The sequence below is a fragment of the Chamaea fasciata genome, unplaced genomic scaffold (assembly GCF_029207755.1).
Source record: "Chamaea fasciata isolate MVZ Bird 193981 ecotype frontalis unplaced genomic scaffold, bChaFas1.0.hap1 SCAF_16, whole genome shotgun sequence".
Classification (NCBI taxonomy): Eukaryota; Metazoa; Chordata; class Aves; order Passeriformes; family Sylviidae; genus Chamaea; species Chamaea fasciata.
In genome coordinates this window covers 795,170-816,252 of record NW_027094101.1, presented here as the reverse complement: position 1 = coordinate 816,252, position 21,083 = coordinate 795,170, and the positions used below count along the sequence as shown (strand labels likewise).

Genomic DNA, 21,083 nt, shown 5'->3' with positions numbered 1-21,083 from the left:
CTGCACTGCTGAAGGCTCCGGGCAGTGACTTCCAGGAGCTGCTTTCGAGTCAGAAGCCGCCTCTGTTTGAGTTACTGTTAACTTATGGCTTGTAAGCACAAGTGCATGTTGATACAGGAAATGAAGTCCAGGTCAGCTTCAGGTACGCACATAATTATTTAGTAATTGCACCTCATGAGAGCTCTGAAAGAGAGCTATCTCTTTATATCCCCTTGGAGAGTGAAAGTCCACTTCAGTTTTTTAATATTGTAGGTTATCGTGAGCCATCCCATCAAATCACAGGTGCCTATTCAGTTTTTTAGTGGCAGTGTACTTCCTAGCATGCTGTACAAGTTGTTTTAACACTACCAAGGCCAAGATATGACAATCAAATTATTAACATCATTAGTTATTAACTACACCTTTCCTCCCTTACAATTAAAATCCTACTAAGAACAGCCTATCTGTTTTTCTTACCTATTAGGTATTGCTTCTAGTGAGTCCTGCACAAAGCTGCTTTCCAGTTGGTATGTTTGAAAAGTTCACCTCAGTAGCTTCTGTACTTACTCAACAATCTGGTTCAGTTAGATGTTTTAGAAAGGACTAGGAAGTTATTATTTTGCAGGTGTATTTAATGCCAGTAGCTAGTCAGATCTACACGTGGTTGTGATCAGGTCTTCCTTGACCCTCCACTTCATACGAAGCTGTCCAGACTTTTTTCCCTCGTTACTGTGAAACCTTTACCCCTATCCTGAAGTTTGTCTTGATTCACTTCTTTAACTCTGCTGCATAATCCACCTGCATTTTAAATTAAGGCAAGAAAAAAAAAAATTTATCATGGAATCATAGAATATGCTGAGTTAGAAGGGACCCACAAGGATCATTGGGTCCAACTCCTGGCCCTGCACAGGACAGCCCAAGAGGCACACCCTGAGAGCCCTGTCCAAACCCTTCAGGAGCTCTGCCAGCCTTGGAGCTGCGACCACTGCCTGGGGAGCCTGTTCCGTGCCCAACCACTCTCCGCAGGCAGAACCTTTTCCAAATATCCCACCTAAATCTCCCCTGATACAGCTTAGGCCATTTTCTGCGGTCCTGCCGCTGGTCACCACAGAGAAGAGACGAGCGTCTGCCCGTCCGTTTCCCCTTGTGAGGATGCTGAAGGCCACACTGAAGCGTTCCCTGGGTCTCCTGCAGGCTGAGCGAGCCCGGTGACCTCCGCCGCTGCACCGTGTCACCGGCCAGTGGCACAGGCAGCGTCGCGGCGCCGCGGCCTGCCCTCGGAGCCGGGCCCCGCGCGGCCCCGGGGCTGCCCGGGCTCTGCCTGCGCGCTCGCCCTTGGACGCCTGGTGCACCTCTCCCTCCGCTCCTCCTTCCCCTCGGGGTGTGCGCTCAGCATGAGACCGGCGGCCGTGCCCGGGCCGCTGCGCGGGCGGGCCCGCGGGCGGGCGGCTGCCGGCGCTGAGGGCCGGGGGCGGCCGGCCGGGGCTGCCGGGCCCCTCACGCTGCCAAAGCCGCGCCGGCCCGCGGCGGGAGGCGGCCGCGGGCGGCCCCGCTCCCGGGCCGCCGGGACGAGCCGGGGTCCCCGCGGTCTCGGGGCCGCGGCGAGGGGCAGCCCCGCGGCAGGCGCGCAGGGCCGGCCCGAGCCCGGCCCCTTCTGCCGGGCTGGCTGCGGGCCCCGCAGCCGCGGCCGGGATGAAGCAGGTAGGGGCGGCGGGCGCTGCGGGCGGGGCGCGGCCGCCGCGGGCCCTGCGCGCTGACGGGCTCCCGCCGCAGGCGCTGGTGGACGACACCGAGGACGTGTCCCTGGATTTCGGCAGCGAGGAGGAGCTGGCGCTGCGGAAAGCGCGGATCAGGTAACGGCGCGGAGGCCGCGGCATCGCGGCGCCCGGGCCCGGGTGGCCCCGGCTGTTCCGGTGTACGGAAAACTCCGTTGGAACACTTGGTTCCCATTTTTTACAGGGAGGGCGGCGGAGGCCGCCCGGGGAGGCTGGGGGGCCTCTGTGCGGGAGATGCCCGGGCTGAGCGGGCGAGGCCGGGCCCCGCTGCCCGGCCTCGCCCGGTCCCTGGAAATGGAAACCTGACACGCCCAACATCCCAAACGCCGAGCGTTATAACAGCGCTTTGGTTAGCGCCGGAGCGCTGCAGACGGAGCCCGCTGCGCAGGAGTGCTCGGGCACTGCAGCGCACACCTGGCCGAAGAGCCAGATAGCCGCGGTAAAGCTGTCGTGATTTCCTGCCACAGGATGTGATGCCGGGTGGAATATAAAAGATCTTATGCTTGTAGACGTTAGGTGAGAAAACGCAGCCCGTCAAGCCATGGCACGTGTCAGGCTAAGCAGTCTAGCCTTGGGTTCCTCACCAGAGGTGTCACTCTGCAGCTCTGGCCGCCCGGAGCTCTCAGGTGACAGAGCTGTTTAGTCAGTGGCTTGTGAAGACTCCCCAGTCAAAGACTGTGAAAGGAAGAGTTTTGTGTCAAGAGGAATTAGGCATGCACTGATCAATAATGTATATAATCAGCTTTGATTTAGATTGTTTTCTTCTGCCTTGCAGCAGTTTGGTCTGGTCCATTGCAATGATATTATTTATTGTAGGTGTAAACAAAGAAATATAACAGATGTTAAACCTGACACAACATTATCTGAGATAAAAAGCATTCATGTAGCTTTACCATACAATTACTCTGTTTTACTAGTGTCTAGTGAAGCGTTTCTGTCCTTGCACTGCTTTGGACTTTGTCACTTCATGAGTCAGGTTTATATTTTGGTGCAGTCTTTTGGTGGAGAACATGGCCTAAAGGATTCGGCTAAGCTGGGAAATACAGCTTAGTAGTACCTTGATCACTTGAGCCACAGATTCTGTCTGAGGGACCAGACTAGACTGTGGCATGAAGTGAAACCAGCCTGGAATGTTTGTAGGAAGTCACAGCACCAGGCACTTTCCTCTAGAGGTCTGAGAGAGTCCTCCTGATTTCTGCTACCCAGTAATACAGCACAGGTAAAGTATCAGCCAGCTGTACTATTCTGTGATCCCCTTTGTGGAGACACTGGTTTCTTTAGAGACAGCTCTTCTTTCTGGCCCTCAAGACAATATTAAAAGATGTGGTATTGAAAATTTGTCTGCCGTAGAATGCAGAAATGAAACTGCTTACACCCATCACACTTGTTTGTTTTTATATTTCTGAAGAATCTTGTGCAAATGAGCCTGGAACTCACTAGGTGCTGCAAAATTTTGGTTTTTTGGAGGGCATAACAAGATGTTCCAATCATTTGTCTTTATTACAATTTCATATATCTTGAACTTGGTTAGAATTTTCATAAGTTATGACAAATTGTGCTTTTGTGATTCCCTGAGATATGTGCTAAAGGGCTCCTTAAATGAAAAAGGTTAGTGGCTACTTTCCTAAGAAATTGGAAAAAGGTAAGTTCATTGCAGTACCAGAACTCTGGATCTGGAAGTCGGGAGCATACGATTGCTTCTTTTACAAATCAGCCAGGAAATGTGATCATCAAGGAGAAAAGAGAGCCCATTTATTCAAAATTTTCCTCAATACATTTTGAAGTATCAGATAGAAAAAAAAAAAGCAGCATGTAGAGGGCTGCTGTGGCACTTCTGAGCAGGTGCCTGGCATGAGTCTCCTGTAGCTCACTGGGCATAGCTTAGGCCTGACCCAAATTTGATTCTCTGACATGGGATGCAACTAAATTGATTACAGCTCATTCCTGTCCTAACAGGCATCATGCTCACGAACTGAACAGAGGTTGTTGTAACAAGGAAAATGGCAATCATTGAGCCTTGAGGCTCCAGTTCTGCATCACATGGATGTTTGGGTGCAACAGGAAAACTTGAAGGCCAAGCAAGAGGGTTGCTGTGCTTTCAGGAGCAAACATATACCAAGCTGAGCCAGGGCAGAGTTGCAGTTTTCTTTATCCTTTCCACAGTCTCAGTAAGTGCTCAGCGCTGTAATACTTGAGAGATTCTTGCTCATGTGGGTTTTTTTTTTTTAGTAAATACCCTTCAATGTTTGATACTGGAACAAATTCAGCATCCAAACAGTAATCCTGTTGTAATCCAGTAATACTGCTGAATCTGCCTCCCGAAATGAAACATGACTTCTCCAAAGTTCCTGCCACGTCAGAGGCAGTGATCCTTTAGAGAAGCTCAGGCAGCCCTGGTGTGCTTTGGGCTTGCGATCTGTGAGACACAAGGGTACCGTTTCCATCATTGACCCTTGCATCTTCCTGACCAAGAGGAAGGCTTGCAGCAGGCAGGCGCCGTCTGTGTCGGCCAGGTCACAGCGTCCCCTCCACCCACCTGCCTGCCGATGGCGCAAAAAGCCCCTTCGCTCCAAAGGTCGCCTCTTCAGTTCTAAGTCAGAAGAAATTTTTGGAAAGTTTGAAGTTCACATGGGCATGACCAGGGGTAAATATAAACCCCACCTGTGCATCATTCATCCCTCTCCAGTCATGTGTGCAGTACTACCAGCACAGTCTTGCCATTAGAGAAAGATAAACACCGGAACAGTTAAACAGCAACAGAGTAATAATGTAACAACAAGGATATTTAAGGTATAATAGTTACTTAAGTTATAATAGTTATTATGCTTACATAGCTATAATCTAAGTTTATAACAAGCGATTGTATATATATGTTTCATTTATTAAACGCAAGAATAGAATAACATTTAATAGTTGATTACACCCTAGCCCATGATTTTGTTAATTGGTTGTCCTATTGTTAATTGTTCACAGAGGTTTAGGAGCTTAATGAGACAATTGTTGATTTAAATATCTTATTCGGATATTTTATTCTCTAAGCTTCAAGGAAGAAGTTACTTAACTGCAAGAGCCTGTAGTTAATTCTCACTTTCAACGAATTAACACAAACAATTGCACGGAGTGAGATTTTTACTTGTCATATTACCCTGGACATTGCACTGTGTTCATTGGAGCATTCTCTAGCCTCCCCATCCTACTGTGCAGGCCAATATTCCGTGTCACACAGTTACTTCTTTCACTGAAATTTCTCTCTATTTTATTACAGACAAAGGTTTATTCAATGAGCAAAGCATAAATACTAGTGAAATTAATAAGCAATAATTCAGAAGAACTGTTAGATTCCCAAATAATTCTGCCTGTCTAAAAGGAAGTGTTGGATTTAGACATTAAACAGGAAACTTCATTTTGTCTTAGAGCAAGCAGCTACATTTTTTTTTTTTTTAGTTTTAGAGCTCATATTTTGTTTTCAAGACTGTTCTGAAAGCCATAAGAGCTCTCTCAATTATTTTGGGCTTTGCAATGCTGATTCATTTCATGAAACAACAGGGATTTTATGGTACTGGGTTGCACACAACCACTAAATTCCTTCATGCAGTACCAAAGAATCTGGTGAAAGGCTCCATATTTTGTCCCATCTTTGAGAAAATTTTGACAGGAATGCCACATTGGTCTTTTTGCTTTAGACTGAAGCTTGGCTATTGAAAATACCATTATCAAATTGCATTGATAATGAAGATCTACACCAACATTGAAATAATAGCAGCTGCAAACCAAAAAATACCTTTATAAACTTGAAATAGTTGCGTTGTCAGCAACATTCTGTAACATCCCCTCCTGTCCCGTCACCACATTTATGCTCTGTGTTTTCTCTTTTCTAGGCACCCACTGGCCACCTTTTTCCACCTGTTTTTCCGAGTGAGTGCTATTGTTACCTACTTGTTCTGTGACTGGTTCAGCAACAGCTTTGTTGCCTGTTTTGTCACTATTCTCCTCCTTCTATCCTTTGACTTTTGGTCTGTCAAGGTAAGATGACCCTCAATAGTAATTACCTTGGAAAGTATCTTGTTTGTCATTAATTAAAACAAAAATAATTGAAATGTGTATAATGACAGAAGTGACAAAAATATTGCATTTTGTTAATTTATTAAATGTCTAGCCCATTTTAATGAAGCTGTTCACATATGTTAGCTATTTAGCACCATGTTTTCTGTGGCTGACTACTAAGGTCTACTAATACGGTAAGAAAAATGCTTTGCCATAGGTAATTTGTTTGTATGCTTTCCCCCTTAAAAAAAAAAAAAAATTAAACATTTAAAGTAATACTGACTTTCAGAAATGGATGCCCGAGGATGCCCAGATCTGCAACCCTGTGCCCAGACCCCACGGCAGGGGCTGCAGAAGGCTCCTGAGAGCCCAGCCCTAACCCCATGCAGGCAGGTGGCTCAGGCCAGCCCAGGATCCAGGGGCTCCACAAGTGGAGCGAGGCTTTTGTTTTGTAGAAGTGAAGCATTGGTGCTCCTCCAGTATTCTGAAAGCTTCTGGTGTTCATCCAGGTGCAGAAATACCCTCTTGGTTTGTTTCCCTGATCACACACAACGTACTTTGCTTGTCATTAATCTCCCATTTTCCAGTTTTTGTTCTCAGTATTCCTCTTTTACTGAGGAAATTTGTTTATTGGGTCCTTGTACAACTAACTGACTGGAAAAAGATAGATACAACTTAAAATTTCTTGTCGAAATAAGTGCTATTATGCTAATTATCGTATTGAAAGAGAGGAGGCCTCTAAATTTGTAACTTCACCCATTGTTAATGGCTGTTGTACTCAAGCTGGAACAGCTTTTAGAAGTAATTTTAGTATTAGATAAAAGAAGATGATTTTGGAACATGCTTGTCTTTTTAATTATTTCTATTTTTAACTGTTATACTGACAAGTGACTTGTGCTACTGATTAATGCAAATAATGGTTTCATCACTAGAATGTGACAGGAAGACTCTTGGTTGGTTTGCGTTGGTGGAACCAGATTGATGAAGATGGAAAAAGTCACTGGGTGTTTGAAGCAAAAAGGGTAAATATATTAATAGAAATAGGCACAGGGCAAACAAAATCCATAGGAAATGTGTAAAGCTGATACCAAGTCAAATAAAGTAACAAATAGAGCACCTTTGTAACAGTTACTTTTAATCCAGCTTCCATAGAAAACAATGTCAGTATTCAGGTGCAAGCACTGGTTTGTCACATCCTGGAAGCATTCAGGGCAAAACAGGTCTCACAACACTGTCAGCGTATGGATTAGCAGAATAAATATTAACAGCATGGTGCTATAGGTATGAAATGTTTCTGGTAGTTCTGTTTTATTTTCTAGTGAGAGTATCTTGTAATAAACACATCTTTCCATAGATGATCCCAGCACAGAGTCCTCTTCAGGATCTACGTGGAAAGCAATGCTGAATAGGTCACATTTAGTATTTTGAAGTTAACATTTTATTCACATTCATGGAATATGGTGGGAAAGAGAACCTGGATCACAGAGCATTCTTGATACTGCCAGTGCCCCCTAAACACACTGAGGGGAGAAATAAAAAGCGCGGTAGAGCAGCATTTGGCATCCCTGCAAGAGTCAAGACTCAGGGTTTTGCTTTGACCTCCTGACATTCTCTCTGCAGCCGCACTGAGCCTGGCAGAGCAGCGGGTGCTGCTCACCGGCCGTTGTCTGGAGCATTCCAGCTGCGCTCCCAGCCGGCCGGGCTGTGCCGGGATCTGCCGGGCCGTGCCGGGCTGTGCTGGGCTGTGCCGGGCTGTGCCGGGCCGTGCCGGGCTGTGCTGGGCTGTGCCGGGCCGTGCCGGTGTGCGGGGCCACAGTGCCCTCTGCAGTGCCCTCTGCAGTGCCCTCTGCAATGCCCTCTGCAGCCTCGGCTGCGGCTCCGGGGTGCCCCGAGCATGGAACACTAACCAGTGTTCTTCCTGTGAGTCTCTGAGAGGCCTGAAGACAGAATAGAGGAAGCCCTGCAGGAAAGAATACACGGAAAATTCAATATACTGAAAAATTAACTAAAAAGCTTTTCAGAGTGGAAGAGTCCAGAGGGTTTTCTTTTCCAGCTGTGATGCTTCTGTTTCAGAAGTTGGCACTAGCGGTCATCAAGTGGTCTGAGTGTTGGAGTGAGGTTTTGAATTTTGAAAAGATCAGAACCTTCTGAACAATTATCTTACTTTATGTTGGGGTGGGGTTTTTTTTTTTGTTCTTTCTTAAGTGTGATGAGCCCTTCAGTGTAGATAGAGACACGTGAGTTGTGCTGTCCTGCAGAAATCTGTAAGCAGGGCTTTACAGCCTGCTCTGAAGTTCCTGCTCTCCCTGCAGAGCAGACACAGCACGGGGCATAAGGCTGCCTCCTGCAGTTACAGGGTGCCCAACTCCAGCATGACACAAGAGGCACTTTCAAAGCCACAGTTCTTAATTCATGGAATGTCAGCAGAGTTCAGAAGCAAAACCCAAGTATTTATATAATAGGAATATAAAATAGTTTATGTAATAGGAAAATAAGCTTCATGCAAGATTTAAATTAAGCTAAGATATAGCATCTTTTTAGGAAAATGTATAGAAATGTGCACTTCTATGAGAATTCCAGCCTGAACTAGAACCAACTGTTAAATCCTATGGATGAAAATGCTGTCGTGTACAGTGAGGCATCAGGAAGGAAACTGGGTATGAGCTACTGCTCAGTTAGTTAATCTTCTATGCATATGTAAGTGAAATCTTCCTCCTCTGTTCACTTGTCATTTATTGTGGGTTTTGACTTTGTGACTAATAGTCTCAATTTTTCCTTCCAGGTGCCTACAATAGCTGCCTCAACTGAAGCTGAAGCCCGAATCTTTTGGCTTGGTCTCATCATCTGCCCAGTGATTTGGACAATGTTTTTCTTTAGCACCTTGTTCTCCTTGAAGCTGAAATGGCTGGTGAGTCAGGGGGCACTGAAAACAATCATGGTAGAGGGAGAACCCAGATCTGTTAGTTTTGAACCAAATCTTCCAACAGTACAAAAATTCCACCAGCAGCTTCCAATGATCCCGAGGAGTTTTCTACAGTCAAGGCTTGCACTCTGGAATGGGTTGGTAATTTTTAGCTGCACTTCTACTGGGTTATCAGATGTCAGCTCCTTCCTCTGGAGAACCTCAAGTGGTGGGCAGAATTATGGGCTTCTGTTTAACTGTAGCAACTTACTCTGCCCCAACTTATTTCAGTCAAATGAAACTAACAGGAGAGGACAAAAAATGAACCAGTGAGGTTGGTTTTCAGGTCTCCTGGGAACTTAAATGTACTTTTAAAAGTAAGGATTTTAGATCTCTGGTGCCATTCCCTTTTGAAAGAACCAGCATCATTAGCTCATTATACCTTGATAAATTGAGCTATTAGTAAGTGTTTTATAATTGCTCTACTTATAAGCCATCTACCTAAAAAAACCCCAACACTTTTTTCTAAATACGAGAGGAAATCTACCCCGTATATTGCATTACATTAAGATACTCTTGTCTATGAAATCTTCACATTTTCCCCTGTAAAAATTAAGTGCTTGACCAACTGCCACACTATTCATTCTGTCAAGTTCCCAGCCATGCTCGGTACCATTTCTTAATTCAGTTTGGAAAGATAAAAAGCACCTCCGAGATGTGTAGCTACATAACCAGTAACAGCCAAGATTGCATATTATTCTTCAATTAAACAAGAAATTCAGCTATGGGCATGAATCAATTGCAAATTATTAACTGCTTTCTGGTGCCCCTAAACAAGCAATAGTTAAAATTAAACCAGCATTCTTTGTTCATGGCTCCACCTTTATTTTTAAAAAGCAGAGATTGTTTGCTAAGCCAAGAGCTGCTTGGAGACAGAACTCAAACTGGCACAGGAGGCAGGTTGTCCAGGTGCTTGTAAAAGGCACGTTACACAAATAAAAATAAAATCACTTCTGGGAAACTGGGTTCTGAAGGCTGAGAGAGACGTTTTTGTACGTTACTGTATTAGTCAGATTGGTTCCACCTGCTGCTAAATCTGAAGTGCCACAGAAGGAGCTGATTACTTGCACTGCCTGTCAGTGCCAAATGGGGAATCTATCTATGGATGCTCTTTGTAAATCTGTAAATTACAGATCTCCTTTGTTTATAATAAGGTGTTTGTCAGCTAAACAGGCCTGCAGGTATGCCATGCAGGTGGATGTGAAACTTATAGATGCAAATGGGGCTTAAAAAAAGTGAACTCTTTCTGGAATCTGTTCAGTAGGTCCTCTCTTGAGTAAGTGCTTTTAGGAAAGTAATGAAGTCTTTCAAGATACAGAATGACAAAACTGATAGGGGTGTTTTGATAAAAAGGTATTTTGTAGAAAGGAACTCTTATGTTTGACATGATGGGATGTCTTTGAAGGTCATTTATTACTGAAAGGAATGTCCCCCTCTTACAGCACGTTTATCTGGATAGTGTGTACACACACAGGTATATCCTAGTCAGTGCATAGCCATGGATTTGTCCCTGCTGAGCTCTTGTTTGTCCACAGGCTCTTGTGATTGCTGGGATCTCCCTCCAGACTGCTAATTTATATGGCTACATCCACTGCAAGTTAGGGGGACAAAAATCTATCAGCAGAGTAACCTCAAGGTTGTTTGGCACCGCAGATGTTCTCAAGAGTGAGTACTGAGCTCCAGCCCATGGGGTAGCACAGGCCATCCTGCCTCTGGGGCTGGTACTGGCTCTTCCCAGGGCTCAGCTCCTGCGGAGTCCGGGGTGATCCTGATTCTCCACCGAGCCTCTGGCAGTGTCGCATGGAAGAGCCATAACCCCAGGTCACTTTGCTCCAGGTTTGGAAGCCTGCTGAGCTCCACAACTGAGCTGCTTCCAAGCTTCAGAAGAATGTCCTTAAGTTAAATGCTGATGCCTCTGCTTAAGCACGGCTGGAAGAGCCATCTTCAACCCTCAGGCTTCCAGCTGGCAGGTCCCTGCTTTTGTAAGAGATCCCTGTGTCCCAGGTTGTGCTTACAGCCATGTGTGCTCTGTTCCCTCGACAGGACAGAGCAGGAGAAGTTCAGAAGATGGCACTGAAGAGCATGGGAAGACAGGCACTAGGTAACCAAATGAGGAAGAGCTAAAGGATGAGCAGTAAAAAAATAAAGTCATTCGTGAAAGTTGTTCTCCCTGGGAAGGTATTTAGAGAAAACTCTTCTAAAATTATGCCTGCATGAAATGAAGTCATTTGTTGTTTTGAGTCTTTGAATCCTGGAAGGTTTAAAGCCTTTGTTACTTAAAAGCTTCACCAGAAAGTTGTTTGTGTGAGCACAGACAGTTTACAAGGAGCACGCTGCTTTCAGAAAAGTTGTCAACTAACCTCACTTAAACTGTTGGATTATCTTAACCAGGAATTACATGTAATGAAAAGACAATGCTTATTTGTTTAACTTTAGAACAACAATAAACAAAATCAAACTGCCTTTCCCTCTTGTACACAATGCCAGTTTTTCAGAACTTTCAAATTACAATCCCAAAGGGCCTCTTAGTTATTAAAAATACTGAATGTTTATTTTTTAATGTTCAGGCTTAGGGCCAACTAGAAGAGAACAAAAGTGAACCATGTTCACTCGCTACTTGTGTGAAGCTGGCAGTTATGTATAGTTAAAAAAATTAACTTTGATACCTGTAAAAATAAATAAAGCAGTGCACTTGGACTGTAATACTACCCTGGCTTTCATTCTAGATACAGATCTTTTCCACTGCAAGGAGACCCTTAAATGATGTTATTCAGGGAAAGAGAATGGGCATTACAGCTCACCCTTGTGCTGCTGGCGGGACAAAGGCTGCTGCACGTGTCCCAGTGTCAGCCCAGCGTATTTTATATCCAACCTCCTAAATAACGTGTGTGTTGTATTCTCACCTCTTCAACTGCCACCTTCACAGTCAGGTTATTGGTACCATGACACTGGAGGCAGAAAGCACTTCATAATCCAGATGCAGACTCACTTTCACAGCTTTCTAGTGAGGGAAGAACTATAAAAATCTTGAACTTTTGGAAAAAACAAAGGCAAGGGTCTTTATATTAAGAATTTATTTGCAATATACAAAAAGAATACATTCCTTTAATAAATCAAGGCATAAGTTACTTTTCTATAATTAAACACGAACTACATTTTTGCTCCATTTATAGATTACATTATCTTTTCTTCTTGCAAATGGTGCTGTTCACAGTATTCCTGAATTCCTGCAAGGATGGAGAAGAAGTAATGTAAGTCCTGTTTCAGTTGTACATCAGGAGTTTGTTGTCTGTCCCCTGATGAGGGTACAAATATCTCAAGTTGGGCCTTCCTTACACTGAAAGCTGCTTCAGGATTATTTTTAAACAGCCCAGCACCGCAGCTGTTCAGGGAGTTTTTGCAAAGGGTTTTTGTGTAACTACACTTAGCAGTGGAGGCACTGGTTAGTCAGCGGCCTCCCACTGGTCAGTGAGCCCCCCTCCATACACCTGCTGGAGAGGCTCAGAAGGTTTCTCTGAGCACAAGGACACCCCGTCTCTGAAAATGACAGTCTGACTTCTCTGAAGTCAAACACTGAAAGCAGTTATCAAATAATTTCGTTACTGCTTTAGCAGCCCGTCAGAAGCGATGCCCAGAAGCGAACACGGTTTTTGCATGCGTTACTTTCAGAATTGCTGTGTACCTCTCCTGATTTTATTATTTGTGGCACAGTAACACAAGCCTGTTTAACACCTTTGTATATTGCAGCAGTGCTTGGAACTGAGGGGATTAATTTGAAGTGATTCTCAGACTCACTTTGAATGATATTCCTGTAAGATAACGTAGCTGGAGACTCAGGTGCTTCAGCCAAGAAAGACTGGCCTCTGTCACAACTTTTTCCTTCAAGGACAGAGAAAAAACACAGAAACAAAGCAACAGAAAAAGATGAGCTTTTCTTTCTTTAGCCTTTATCCTGTTCCAGTTAAACCTTTTCAAACAGTCGTCATTCCTGCATCTATTCCCTTTTAGGAAGCCCTGAAGTAGGTAACAGGACTAGAAATACAGTGTACAGTTTGACAGAGGAATAGTACGAGCAGAAACCTTCAGTTGGGAGTACTGAGCTGTTCCTTGATGTCATTCATTCAGGTATTAATTGGCAACAGCTAGCAGGGAAAGAATCATGCCTCCTCATGACCCACAAGAGAATTTGGGCAGTGCCAGTAACAGTGAGGTTAAAGCACTGGTTTTAATGCTTGGCATCTACAAAACATTCTTCTTTGAAGTGGTTATGATTTCATTCATTTCCAGGTGACTACACCAAAGAGAAAGACAAGCTGTATTTCAGATATGCTTACAGAGCTGAAAAGATGCAGCAGTAATCTTAATTGACTAAGGAAAGGTTAAGGAAATTACCCCAGCACTTCCCTCATTCCACACCAAGCTAGGTCACAGTTCCAGTGACTTCTGATTAAAAAAAAATTCTAGAAGTGCTAACAGACATCAGTACCCACATCAGGGTTTTCCAGCAGTAACATCACTAACATCCATATACAGCAGGAACAACTTGTTTGAAGTGCAGTGCAATTAGTGACTTTACCTATCTGTGGATCCAGAGGCACTTTACCCAGGAGGGGAACATTCATGTGCTGGCACATCTTCTCCGCACCACCAGTAGTCGGGGGAAAGATCTGAGATTCATTCTGGGACAACATGAAAACCTGAGTTAAAATACTGCAATTCTGAGCATAAGGCGTTTTTGGAGCAATGTTTGATACCCAAGCAATGCCAAGGAAAGAACTCTGTAATACACGGCCAGCCTTACCTTACACTTGGGACACACAAAGCCGCTCATGTTCTCCACAACACCTATGATGGGCAGCTTCACTTTGCGGCAGAAGTTGATCTCCTTCCGAACATCCTGAAGTGACACTTCCTACAAATAGCAGCAAACACTGCTATTTCAACTGGAATGTTTCATGCTGAATCCATTCAGTTACCTCCTTGGAGCTGCTTTATAATGAATTACTACTGCTGTCTTAATATCTTTTAGGAACACAAACCTGTGCTACGAGCTCTATCAACAGAGCAGGTACAACACTTCAACCCTACTGGATGTGGTTGTTTTGAAATCTACCTCTAATCAAGATTCACCCATATTTATGTTTTCTCTCTTATGTTCATCTCGTATTTTCTTTAAATGCAACTTTTTCACATTTTCATTTTACAGCAGGACTCTAGGTATTCTCCACAGAGTGAGGACAAGAACGACCAGGCTTACACTAGTTACTTCTTTTCAAATTATATTTAAAATATCTAATTCTCTCCTCAGAGTTTTCACGTATATGACTGACCTCATTCATTCTGCTGTTCTCTTCCACTTTCACCACCTCTCTGGTATTGTCCTCAACACTTTGCTTCCTTTGTGTGTTATCCTTTCAGCTGTTGCAGAAATACTTCATGTCATGTGCTAGTTTGATCTCCTGTGTGACTGTTCTGTTCCAAATCAGACACGGAAACCTCTGTTTAACCGGGTGTGTTTTTAGTTTCAGCCTTCCAGGGGCTGATTTCTCTTTTAAAAATGCACATGACAAAGCTGCCTACTCGGGTGGGTGACCTGGAGGTGACAGGCTACTTCACAGGTGTCAAAGACTGCACAGCTTATCACTTAAAAATGAAGCTTCTTACAAACATTCTTCTGAACATTAAGCCATTGGTGAGTAAATTACAGATCCACAACAATATGAACTCTGATTGTGAAGGAGGAAGTGAAACACTGCATTTCCTTTAGGCCACAACAGCTTTTGACTGTGAACCGCTGTGGTTTAGTGACCCATGTGGACAGTCATCCAGCTCCACTGAGACACGGCCCCTAACTCACAGAGCAGCCAGCTGCAGGGGTAACACCACCAACTCATTTCCCTGAGACTCTGTACCCTTAGATTTCTGAGAAAGCAACAGCCTGTAAGCCAAGGACTGCCTGTACCTGGTGGCATTTGGGCCCCTACCTGGGGGGTGGTGACGATGACAGCGCCGTCGATGTGGGTGGCGCTGAGGTACTGCACGATGGACAGGTGCTCATCTGATGTTCCTGGGGGCGTGTCCACGATCAGGTAATCCACTTCACCCCAGTCCACATCCCGCAGAAACTGCTTGATCAGCCCTAGAGGAGAGGAGAACAATGTGCAACAGGAAGAGGTATCTTACTGTATTTCAAATTTCAGGGTCTTAGCTAGCTACCCTATCTCCATTAGCAAACAAGTTCATGATATTTCCCCATTTGAAACCTTTCAAGTATGTAAATTACTGCCGGAAACATTCAATACATACCATTCTTTTTTGGTCCTCTCCAGATGACAGCATCATCAGGACTACTAAGCAAGAACCCCACTGACATGACACCTAAGTTTTCTTCAACATACTGAAAGAGAAGTAGAGAAACAAAACAGTGAAAAAATATCAGAGAAACCAACTCTGAACCCCTACTTTATAAAAGCAGGTGACAGGAAAGACATTAATAAAATAAAGGCAGAGAACTTTGTCTTTTATCACAGGGCATTAAAAACTCCATCTTGTGCAACACTCACCAGCTAAACTAAAACTGAAAAATGATATTGTTACAGTGGTTTATGGACTGGCTGCAGACAATGTAAGGATAAAAGCATCCTCCCCTCTCAGCACCATCTGCCCTTCTAACAGCATGCGCACTACAGGGGATCTTTAGACAACCAACACTACTGCAAAACCATCTCTGCATATTCTAAAGATCAGTAAGGTTTTTCTAGGGGGCAGGACACTTCATGGCTGCCACAGAAAAGATGACACACTACAGCTGCACGACACCCCAAAATAAAAAATCTGCGTAACTTGTATATATTGCCCATGTTGCAAAGTTGGGAAACACAAGATAACAAAACAATTCTAGAAATACACTGTTACTACTATTAGGAAATTTAACACTGATCTGCGCAGTCTGTATCTCAATTCTATATGATATGCATCTTGATTTTATAGATCTGTATTCTATAAAATCTGGATATATATTCTATAGCGTTCCCTAGATAGTCTCTAGAGCATTGATATAGGTTATGTAGATCTATAGAATCTGGACATATAGACTCTGTAGATTCTACATCTTGTATCTATAGATTCTATGGATTCTGGATATTTAAAGTCATTAGAAGAATTAACAAGAGTACCCCCTGCTCTTCCCTCACTCATTTTTCACTGTAGGAGATGGTGCCCAACCCAAACACACCCAGTGAACTCTGTGAAACAGCAGCACCAACTCACCACTGGAGACCATCCAGATCCACTCTGATGTACCTGAAAGTTGAAGTGATACGTGCAAGTTGCAATAGCAATAAATACAGATGTTACATAAAACACAAACGTAAGTCAAGCCTGGGCAAAGAGCCCTCCTGCCAACAGGAACAATCCTGCTTTAGTGGGGCAGCTGAGGTAAAAACACAGCAGCACCAGATCTCCATTGACAAGTGAACAATAACTGTTCCACTCTTATGCAAGTTTACTCATTACTTTCTGTATTTGTAAGAAATATTTAAGGGCTGATAAAGTGCATCATGCTAACACCACTCGAGTTTCAAGTTGTCAGCATTATGTGGTGGGTATGCAATGAAAGTTGATTTGCAGAGCTGCGCATCCTGAGAGCAGATGACTCTCTTGCAAAATACGTTATGCTGAACTTCTCCATCTCACCTCGTTTCCCTGCCCGCTGCCGCACATTTCCCATTATGCACTCCTTTTGGAAGCTCTACATCTAAAAAGCCTGAATATGCTAACGAAAAACTGAGAAAAAAAAATCCCTTAAACAAGATGTCTGAGCATTCACTTACCTGCTCTCCTTCCAGACCCATCATTTTAGGAATCGACGGCCCACAGATATCTATGTCCAGCAGAGCGACCTGGAAAACAAACCAGCCAACCTGCCCCACTGGAAATGGGGTAGCACAGGGCTGTCTCTAAAGGCGATCTCACGCAGTGAAATCCCTCCAGCAGGGCTCATCCAGGAAAGTCAAACTTTAACGAGCAGGGGCACGCGATCGGTACCTGCCCGCAGGTGCTCGGCCCTGTCCCCCCGCCGCCCGTCCCGTCCCGTCCCCGTCCTCCGCCCACCTGCTTGCTCTCGTCCGCCGCCAGCCCGTGCGCCAGGAGGGCGCTGAAGGTGCTCTTGCCCACGCCGCCCTTGCCGGACAGCACCAGCACCGTGTGCCGCACCGCCCGCAGCCGCGCCCGCAGCTCCGCCGCCTCCGCTGCGGACACACCGCGCCGTTAGCGCGTCCGCCCCGGGTACCGAGCCGGCACCGCGTACCGAGCCGGCACCGCGCCCCCCGAGCCGGCACCGCGTACCGAGCCGGCACCGCGCCCCCCGAGCCGGCACCGCGCCCCCCCAGCCGGCACCGCGCCCCCCGAGCCGGCACCGCGCCCCCCGAGCCGGCACCGCGCACCGAGCCGGCACCGCGCCCCCCGAGCCGGCACCGCGCCCCCCGAGCCGGCACCGCGCCCCCCGAACCGGCACCGCGCCCCCCGAACCGGCACCGCGCCCCCCGAACCGGCACCGCGCCCCCCGAGCCGGCACCGCGCCCCCCGAGCCGGCACCGCGTACCGAGCCGGCATCGCGCCCCCCGAGCCGGCACCGCGCACCGAGCCGGCACCGCGTACCGAGCCGGCACCGCGTACCGAGCCGGCACCGCGCACCGAGCCGGCACCGCGCCCCCCCAGCCGGCACCGCGTACCGAGCCGGGACCGCGCCCCCCGAGCCGGCACCGCGCCCCCCGAGCCGGCACCGCGCCCCCCGAGCCGGCACCGCGTACCGAGCCGGCATCGCGCCCCCCCGAGCCGGCACCGCGCACCGAGCCGGCACCGCGTACCGAGCCGGCACCGCGTACCGAGCCGGCACCGGGCCCCCCCGAGCCGGCACCGCGTACCGAGCCGGCACCGGGCCCCCCGAGCCGGCACCGCGTACCGAGCCGGCACCGCGCCCCCCGAGCCGGCACCGCGCCCCCCGAGCCGGCACCGCGCCCCCCGAGCCGGCACCGCGCCCCCCGAGCCGGCACCGCGTACCGAGCCGGCACCGCGTACCGAGCCGGCACCGCGCCCCCCGAGCCGGCACCGCGCCCCCCGAGCCGGCACCGCGCCCCCCGGAGCCGGCACCGCGCCCCCGAGCCGGCACCGCGCCCCCCGAGCCGGCACCGCGCACCCCGAGCCGGCACCGCGTACCGAGCCGGCACCGCGCCCCCCCGAGCCGGCACCGCGCACCCCGAGCCGGCACCGCGTACCGAGCCGGCACCGCGCCCCCCGGAGCCGCCCCCTCACGGCCGCTGCACTCACCCGGGTCAGGCCCGGCCGCGCCGGCCGCGCACAGCCCCTGGTTGGGGCATCCCTGGCAGGCGGCCGCCCTGCCCGCCTGGGCGCTGCCGGTCCCGGGGCACTCTGCAAGGGACAGCGAGAGCTGGGCCGCGAGCGCCGCGGGCGGGGAGCCCGGCCCGCCCCGTCCGGGCCCGCCGCTCACCCTCCGGTGCGCCCGCCGCCTCCGCCATGGCGCCCCGTCACTTCCGCCGCCGCCGCCGCCGGGGCGGGGCCGCGGGCCCGCAGTGCCCAACCGCTGCCGCCAGGGGGCGCTGCCGCTGAGGGCTCGAGCGACCCGGGGCACCGAGGAGGGGCCGGTGACACGGGGGGCACCCTGGGGACACACTGAGGGGCCGGTGACACGGGGGGCACCCTGGGGACACACTGAGGGCCCGGTGACACGGCGGGCACCCTGGGGACACACTGAGGGGCCGGTGACACGGGGGGCACCCTGGGGACACACTGAGGAGCCGGTGACACGGGGGGCACCCTGGGGACACACTGAGGGCCCGGTGACACGGGGGGCACCCTGGGGACACCAATGAGGGGCCGGTGACACGGGGGGCACCCTGGGGACACCAGTGAGGGCCCGGTGACACGGGGGGCACCCTGGGGACACCAGTGAGGGGCCGGTGACACGGGGGGCACCCTGGGGACACACTGAGGGCCCGGTGACACGGGGGGCACCCTGGGGACACCAATGAGGGCCCGGTGACACGGCGGGCACCCTGGGGACACACTGAGGGCCCGGTGACACGGCGGGCACCCTGGGGACACCAGTGAGGGGCCGGTGACACGGGGGGCACCCTGGGGACACCAGTGAGGGCCCGGTGACACGGGGGGCACCCTGGGGACACACTGAGGAGCCGGTGACACGGGGGGCACCCTGGGGACACACTGAGGGCCCGGTGACACGGGGGGCACCCTGGGGACACACTGAGGAGCCGGTGACACGGGGGGCACCCTGGGGACACCAGTGAGGGCCCGGTGACACGGGGGGCACCCTGGGGACACCAGTGAGGGCCCGGTGACACGGCGGGCACCCTGGGGACACACTGAGGGCCCGGTGACACGGGGGGCACCCTGGGGACACACTGAGGGGCCGGTGACACGGGGGGCACCCTGGGGACACACTGAGGGCCCGGTGACACGGCGGGCACCCTGGGGACACACTGAGGGCCCGGTGACACGGGGGGCACCCTGGGGACACACTGAGGGGCCGGTGACACGGGGGGCACCCTGGGGACACCAGTGAGGGGCCGGTGACACGGGGGGCACCCTGGGGACACACTGAGGGGCCGGTGACACGGCGGGCACCCTGGGGACACACTGAGGGGCCGGTGACACGGCGGGCACCCTGGGGACACACTGAGGGCCCGGTGACACGGGGGGCACCCTGGGGACACCAGTGAGGGGCCGGTGACACGGGGGGCACCCTGGGGACACACTGAGGGGCCGGTGACACGGGGGGCACCCTGGGGACACACTGAGGGCCCGGTGACACGGCGGGCACCCTGGGGACACACTGAGGGGCCGGTGACACGGCGGGCACCCTGGGGACACACTGAGGGGCCGGTGACACAGCCCGCGCAGCCGCCCCGGGGCCGCTGAGCCGCGGCAGGTGCAGTGGTTGCTTGTGAAGCCGGGTGGGATGTGTCCGCTAGAAGGGCTTTAGGCAGCCGCGATGGAGCAGGAACGGTGCGGGGCCATGCCGGAGCCCAGGCGGGTGCTCCGGTCCCCAGGCAGGATTCTCCGGTCCCCAGGTGGGTTCTCCGGTCCCCAGGTGGGTTCTCCGGTCCCCAGGCGATGCGCTCCAGTCCCCAGGTGGGTTCTCCGGTCCCCAGGTGGGTTCTCCGGTCCCCAGGTGGGTTCTCCGGTCCCCAGGCGATGCGCTCCAGTCCCCAGGTGGGTTCTCCGGTCCCCAGGTGGGTTCTCCGGTCCCCAGGTGGGTTCTCCGGTCCCCAGGCGATGCGCTCCAGTCCCCAGGTGGGTTCTCCGGTCCCCAGGTGGGTTCTCCTGTCCCCAGGCGGGTTCTCCGGTCCCCAGGTGGGTTCTCCGGTCCCCACGCGGGCTCTCCGGTCCCCAGGCGATGCGCTCCAGTCCCCAGGTGGGTTCTCCAGTCCCCAGGTGGGTTTTCCTGTCCCCAGGCGGGTTCTCCTGTCCCCAGGCGGGTTCTCCGGTCCCCAGGCGGGTTCTCCGGTCCCCAGGTGGGTTCTCCTGTCCCCAGGCGGGTTCTCCGGTCCCCAGGTGGGTTCTCCGGTCCCCAGGCGGGTTCTCCGGTCCCCAGGTGGGTTCTCCGGTCCCCAGGCGGGTTCTCCGGTCCCCAGGTGGGTTCTCCTGTCCCCTGGCAGGTTCTCCGGTCCCCAGGCGATGCGCTCCTGTCCCCAGGTGGGTTCTCCTGTCCCCAGGCAGGTTCTCCGGTCCCCAGGCGATGCGCTCCAGTCCCCAGGTGGGTGCTCCGGTCCCCAGGTGGGTTCTCCTGTCCCCAGGCGGGTTCTCCGGTCCCCAGGTGGGTTCTCCTGTCCCCAGGCGGGTTCTCCGGTCCCCAGGTGGGTTCTCCTGTCCCCTGGCAGGTTCTCCTGTTCCCCGGCGGGTTCTCCGGTCCCCAGGCGGGTTCTCTGGTCCCCAGGTGCGTTCTCCTGTCCCCAGGCGGGTTCTCCTGTCCCCTGGCAGGTTCTCCTGTCCCCAGGCAGGTTCTCCGGTCCCCAGGCAATGCGCTCCAGTCCCCAGGTGGGTGCTCCGGTCCCCAGGCAGGATTCTCCGGTCCCCCGGCGGGTCGCTCCAGTCCCCAGGCAATGCGCTCCGGTCCCCCGGCGGGTCGCTCCGGTCCCCCGGCGGGTCGCTCCGGTCCCCCACGCCCGCTCCCGCGCTGAGCCGTCCCGTCCCGGCGCTGCCCCGCCGCCGAGGAAGGCGCCGCACAGGAGTACGCCTCGCTGCTGCGCCTCACGAGTTTCGTGCCCGCATTATGTACCGTTCCA

The 21,083-nt window shown here is 50.9% G+C and overlaps 3 protein-coding genes across 4 annotated transcripts in view; 1 reads left to right on the top strand and 2 right to left on the bottom strand.

Annotated features, from left to right (window-relative positions):
• The window catches only part of CIITA (class II major histocompatibility complex transactivator), a 36,199-nt gene extending 34,943 nt beyond the window's left edge, over positions 1–1,256 (bottom strand). The window contains exons 1-2 of the mRNA XM_066198102.1: positions 1,031–1,256; positions 457–777 (exon numbers count right to left, since the gene is read on the bottom strand). The gene's annotated coding sequence lies outside the window, so the exon portion shown is untranslated. The remainder of the gene's footprint in view (positions 1–456; positions 778–1,030) is intronic.
• Positions 1,257–1,455: 199 nt separating this feature from the next.
• On the top strand, positions 1,456–11,457 carry TVP23A (trans-golgi network vesicle protein 23 homolog A). 2 transcript variants are annotated; one of them, XM_066197664.1, is made up of 7 exons: positions 1,456–1,680; positions 1,753–1,832; positions 5,633–5,777; positions 6,731–6,820; positions 8,581–8,706; positions 10,296–10,425; positions 10,804–11,457. In XM_066197664.1, the coding sequence occupies exons 1-7, from the start codon at positions 1,672–1,674 to the stop codon at positions 10,863–10,865; spliced, it is 642 nt and encodes a 213-aa protein (XP_066053761.1). In that variant the 5' UTR covers positions 1,456–1,671; the 3' UTR covers positions 10,866–11,457. The 2 variants fall into 2 exon arrangements, with proteins under 2 accessions (XP_066053761.1, XP_066053762.1); XM_066197665.1 differs by having other exon boundaries at positions 1,488–1,832.
• A 362-nt stretch (positions 11,458–11,819) lies between these two features.
• On the bottom strand, positions 11,820–18,324 carry NUBP1 (NUBP iron-sulfur cluster assembly factor 1, cytosolic). Its single transcript, XM_066197663.1, has 11 exons — positions 18,269–18,324; positions 18,088–18,189; positions 16,873–17,009; positions 16,593–16,661; positions 16,030–16,062; positions 15,067–15,157; positions 14,745–14,899; positions 13,562–13,672; positions 13,337–13,439; positions 12,556–12,639; positions 11,820–11,987 (listed from the first exon to the last, which is right to left on the bottom strand). Exons 1-11 carry the CDS (start codon positions 18,294–18,296, stop codon positions 11,935–11,937), a joined length of 966 nt encoding a protein of 321 aa, XP_066053760.1. The 5' UTR covers positions 18,297–18,324; the 3' UTR covers positions 11,820–11,934.
• Positions 18,325–21,083: the final 2,759 nt, after the last annotated feature.